Here is a 6,000-nt window from a genome sequence, read left to right on the forward strand (position 1 = left end):
AAAGTATTAGTAACGGTTGTCCTTTTCTTCACAGGTAATGTCATTTTAGTTTTAAGCAATTACCAGTGGTATTGAATGTATCAACCGAGCCATTACCTTTCTACATAGTGTATGCCTATTCTAGTGACAAACCTTCACAGTTTATTGAGGGGTGGTATGATATAGAGCACTTGTGGTCTCCTTATCAGACGGAAGAAGGCATCAACATATTATTTCCCCTTACGGTTTTTGTAGATCATGAGACATTAATAATTCGTATCCCTATGTCACACCACCGTTAACAGGCATTGACGCACAGTATCATCCATACTTGAGTGTCAGTTTGTACATTGCCTGGGCTTAAGTGTACTGATAGTTACACAAGAAATCCAGTCACAAGACAAAAGGCTGAAGGATCATTTACATAGATCCAGTGGAAACTGCTAAAGAACTGGTTGTAGCCGGTGAACGAGTAAAGCAAAAACATGCCTTGTTGGAACATATCTCATAGTCCATCGTTTGTTGTCATAGCCATGTAAGTCAACACTTTGAGCATCTGCTTTCTACAAACACCTCTCTAGAACAACAGAACAGAAAATTCACTATGTCCCCAATAGTACTGCAGTGGGAACGTGTGAATGTCACCTGAGAGTTGCATTGATCTTAAATGTTTTTATTCAGTTGGTTGCTGTGAATTTTAAAATTTTCCCGGCGAATTGACTGTTCAAACAAATTTCGGACTTGCAGCCGGTCGTCGTTCAATACTTCGCACGATATTTCAACTGGGCACCTGCCAGTCATCTTCAGGTGAGCCGTCGCAGACTGGCGATAAAGTTCTCCGCTCCGCAATATATAGCGTACTGTAACTATTCTGCGCATGCGTCGAAAATTTGATAGTTGAACCAACACTGCCCGCCGGCAGTGCCCTCGCTGGTGGAATAGCGGAACTCAGTCGCCCTCTGCGTTGCTGTTTGCCACGGCCATCGACGCACTCTGTCGTCTTCGATTTGAGCAAATCGTGTAGATGATGGGATTCCATGCACTGTCCAGCTGGTAGCCGCTGTCACGGTTTAACAGATTTTCCGCCAGTCGTATTTCTACGGATTCTTTAATAATGGAGTCCCAGAAAGACGTTGCTGTAGACAAAGTCATTGTTTTCTCATACTCCATTGAATGTCCAGTAGAAATACAATGTTCAGCAATAGCGGACTTGCTTGGCTGCAAAAGGCGGGTATAACGTTGATGTTCAGTGCAGCGTTCTTTCACGGTGCGTGTGGTTTGACCTATGTAAGCCATACCACATTGGCACGGTATCTTGTAAATTCCGGCCTTTCGTAGTAACAGATTGTCCTTAACCGATCCCACAAGGTCCGCAATCTTCGATGGTGGGCGGAAAACCACTTTTACCTGAAATTTTCGGAGGATTCTTGCTATTTTAAACGAAGTGTTGCCAACGAAAGGAAGAAAAGCTAAAGATTGTTCCGGCATGTTCTCCTCCTTATTCACTTCCTGCTTTTTAGTTTTAACTGTTAGTGCCCTGCTAATCTGCCGGATGGAATACCCATTTTCGCTGAATACTGTCTTTAAATGGGCGAGTTCTTGAGATAAGCTATCTAGATCTGGGACGGTATGAGCTCTATGAACAAGCGTTTTAAGCAAACTCATGGTTTGTGATGGGTGATGGCAACTCGATGCTTGCAGGTACAAATCAGTATGAGTGGGTTTCCGGTAAACTGAATGCCCTAGAGAACCATCATTCTTCCTTCGAACCAGGACATCCAAGAAAGGCAAACAACCATCTTTCTCTATTTCCATGGTGAACAGGATGTTGCTATGAATGGAGTTGAGGTGATGTAGAAACTCCATTAATTTATCTTCTCCATGGGGCCACACTATGAAAGTGTCATCCACATACCGCCAAAAAACTGTTGGCTTCAGGGCAGCTGATTCAAGCGCTCTCTCTTCAAAGTCCTCCATAAAAAGGTTGGCGACCAAAGGAGAGAGGGGGCTACCCATGGCGACACCGTCAGTCTGTTCAAAATATTCTTGATTAAACATAAAATAAGTTGAGGAAAGTGCGTGCCTGAACAAAGCAGTGATATCAACAGGAAACATGTTACCAATCAGTGTCAAAATCTGCAAGAGAAACTTTTGTAAAAAGTGAGACCACATCAAAACTTACTAGAAGGTCTACACTGCTAAGACGAAGAGCCCCCAGTCTATTGATAAAATCAGCTGAGTTTCGTATGTGATGTGAGCACTTGCCTACGAAAGATCTCAGTAAGGAAGCGAGATGTTTAGCTAAATCATACGTAGGAGCTCCAATGTTGCTCACTATTGGACGCAGAGGAAGACCCTCTTTATGAATCTTTGGAAGGCCATACAGTCTTGGAGGTACACAACCATGTGGTTTTAACCTCTTGATGGTCTCTTGCGGTAAGGAGGAGGAATTTAATAGTGCTGAAGTTTTTCGTTGCACACGTCCTGTAGGATCGTAATCAATCCTCCTATAGGTAGAGTCACTTAGCAGACCATACATCTTATCTTTATACACACCATGAGGTAACAAAACAGTTGCATTACCTTTGTCAGCTTTCAATACCACTACGTCAGGGTCCTCTCTAAGATTTCGTAATGCAGCCCTTTCTGCAGAGGTTAAATTACTGCGTTGAGTAGGAGCCTTCAACAGAGCACGGCAAGTTTCCCTTCTTATTTCGTCTGCATACATGCGGACGTGCATTGTCCTGTTGGAACAGCAAGTTTCCTTGCCGGTCTAGGAATGGTAGAACGATGGGTTCGATGACGGTTTGGATGTACCGTGCACTATTCAGTGTCCCCTCGACGATCACCAGTCGTGTACGGCCAGTGTAGGAGATCGCTCCCCACACCATGATGCCGGGTGTTGGCCCTGTGTGCCTCGGTCGTATGCAGTCCTGATTGTGGCGCTCACCTGCACGGCGCCAAACACGCATACGACCATCATTGGCACCAAGCTGGAAGCGACTCTCATCGCTGAAGACGACACGTCTCCATTCGTCCCTCCATTCACGCCTGTCGCGACACCACTGGAGGCGGGCTGCACGATGTTGGGGCGTGAGCGGAAGACGGCCTAACGGTGTGCGGGACCGTAGCCCAGCTTCATGGAGACGGTTGCGAATGGTCCTCGCCGATACTCCAGGAGCAACAGTGTCCCTAATTTGCTGGGAAGTGGCGGTGTGGTCCCCTACGGCACTGCGTAGGATCCTACGGTCTTGGCGTGCATCCGTGCGTCGCTGCGGTCCGGTCCCAGGTCGACGGGCACGTGCACCTTCCGCCGACCACTGGCGACAACATCGATGTACTGTGGAGACCTCACGCCCCACGTGTTGAGCAATTCGGCGGTACGTCCACCCGGCCTCCCGCATGCCCACTATACGCCCTCGCTCAAAGTCCGTCAACTGCACATATGGTTCACGACCACGCTGTCGCGGCATGCTACCAGTGTTAAAGACTGCGATGGAGCTCCGTATGCCACGGCAAACTGGCTGACACTGACGGCGGCGGTGCACGAATGCTGCGCAGCTAGCGCCATTCGACGGCCAACACCGCGGTTCCTGGTGTGTCCGCTGTGCCGTGCGTGTGATCATTGCTTGTACAGCCCTCTCGCAGTGTCCGGAGCAAGTATGGTGGGTCTGACACACCGGTGTCAATGTGTTCTTTTTTCCATTTCCAGGAGTGTATATATATATATATATATATATATATATATATATATATATATATATATATATATATATATATATATTCTCCCCATTGTTGTTTACTGGTAATAGAGGATCACAAATGAATCATCAAATACGAATGGATTGTAATTCAGTCATCAGACAAATGCGAAGTAAAAAGTTCGAAATTTCTACATATCCAAATTTGTTCACAGCATGGCAATAAACAATGTCAATTTAAAACGAATATCTAGTCTTAACAGCGCGTTGTTATGTATGTACTTCTAGAATGACTTTCAGCTCTGCAGTGGAATGTACGCCAATTTGAAATTTCATTGCAAAACAAAATTCTGAGCCCGAAAAAGATTATAATTCGCAGACTCGAGTCCCTTTTCGGCACTGTTTTAATATGCCTGGGAATTTCAACTGTGTACTTGTCACACAAGTACATTTTGCCTGTTAAAGATGAAACCCTTACAACTGGGTCACGTTTTAATCGACTGCACGTTTGTAAGAAACTAAAATGCCATGCATATTGTCCCAATTATGCATACTCATCTTCGCTTAATAGCTGAATGGTGACTTTGGAGACTCTAAAGTAAACAGGACAGATGTTATATCAACCCCTAGGTGACACTGTAGTAGTAATAATAGAATATATCGCACCATATTATGCATCAGGGTAAAATAACATCCTGTAATTATACGGTGCTATTATACTGTTTAACTGTATATATAAAAAGAATCTTATTCCTTACACCTTTGCTATACAACATCTAAAGTACCAAGTTACACTAGCATCTAGACTTAACGCTACATGGTTGAACGCTCCGAATATTGTGAACTGTGTATACCGTGCTAATTGATCCCAGTTGTTACCACGTACATCATGACACGTATTTAATTCGTGCTTTTAGTACCATATCACTTAAATCTCAAAAGAATTTGTTAAACTTACTCGATGGCGATATTTTCTACCTTGTAGCTACATGTAACTCGTTTTCAGTATAACACTATGATTTGTACATTATACTTAAGAGTAGGAAAGTACATTGTTCCTTTTCGCGTGTACAAATCCGTTTAAACTACAACTAGACATCGAGCAAGAATTGAGAGGGAGTGGGCCATTTTTCTTCTTTTTCTTCTTCTCATTCTTCTTCGTCTTGTTGTTGTGGTTTCCAACATTTTTGCCAGACCATTCAGTTACTACAAAGTCCTTGTGATGAAGTTGTTTTATCAACTCAGTCTTGCTGATGGCTATTGTTTACATTAGGCTCCAAGGGATTTTACACTTTCATTTTATTTTCTTACATATGGTAGGATATAGACACGTACATAAATAGGACTATAGTTCAGCGTCCAAATCAGCGTGGTTGGTTCATACATATTTCAATGTAGTGATGCACAGAATGCGTAATAGAGATGAACAATGATTTCGTCTGATGTATTAGGAGTTTTGGATACTAAGTTCATCAACCTGGTTCACATTTGCTTATGAATCTGTATACGTTTCGTTTCTAGCGACACATAGCCTGTGTCATACTGCTCAACGATGAAACTGGTTCACATTTTCTCGTAGAATCTGTATATCTGTCGTTGCCAGCGTAACAACTTGTCTAGAGCGTGCTGGATCTTGCAAGTGGCATGCATTAAAATTTCAAACATTGCCCGTATGTGAGTGTTCCGCTTTTCATTAAAAATTTTGATCATCCCAGGAAAGTCTCTTGAGGCTTTCATACCTTCACCTACTAGCGCTAAGGAGTTTGACTGATTCCACTTAATATGGCACGAATCCGCACTAAACTTTCACATAAAAGAACCCACTCATCTTGACCCTGGGATCACTACATCGAGAATTTTTGAAAGCTACCATTGGGCAGAACTGAGACATTTGCTACTACTGACGTTTAAAAAGTAGGTTGAGCTACGCAGCATTATTTTCACATCTCGTGCCTGAGGTTGATATACCTTTCCTACTAGGAACTACTAACATAAAACCACTGCTACTAATTCTGAAATGCCACCTGCATTGAGGAGGAGAATTAGAGGTGCTTCTATGCTGCACGTTTCGACACATTCATCCTGTGAGAGATCTTACTCAGCTGAGACAACGGTACCTCCAACCACCGTTACTGTATGATATTCACTGTAGTATATGCAACTTAAAAACACTAAAAAATCACACGTATAGCCCCACAGGTGGTTCATCACTATCTATCTTGTAGATACTACATGACACAACGAATAAGTCTATGATGCTAGAAGTTAAATGGCATAAAAATAGGATAATAGTATTAGCAGTTAATTTAAGCACAGCCTG

General features: G+C 43.2%; 1 protein-coding gene across 1 annotated transcript in view; it reads left to right on the forward strand.

Moving 5' to 3' along the window:
* LOC124775720 overlaps window positions 1–4,314 on the forward strand; it is a 79,099-nt gene extending 74,785 nt beyond the window's left edge. Inside the window, exon 5 of the mRNA XM_047250546.1 lies at window positions 4,252–4,314. Within this exon, the coding sequence (XP_047106502.1) occupies window positions 4,252–4,314 (63 nt within the window). The remainder of the gene's footprint in view (window positions 1–4,251) is intronic.
* The last annotated feature ends 1,686 nt before the right edge of the window (window positions 4,315–6,000 follow it).

This window comes from Schistocerca piceifrons, chromosome 2 (genome assembly GCF_021461385.2).
Source record: "Schistocerca piceifrons isolate TAMUIC-IGC-003096 chromosome 2, iqSchPice1.1, whole genome shotgun sequence".
NCBI classification, from domain to species: Eukaryota; Metazoa; Arthropoda; class Insecta; order Orthoptera; family Acrididae; genus Schistocerca; species Schistocerca piceifrons.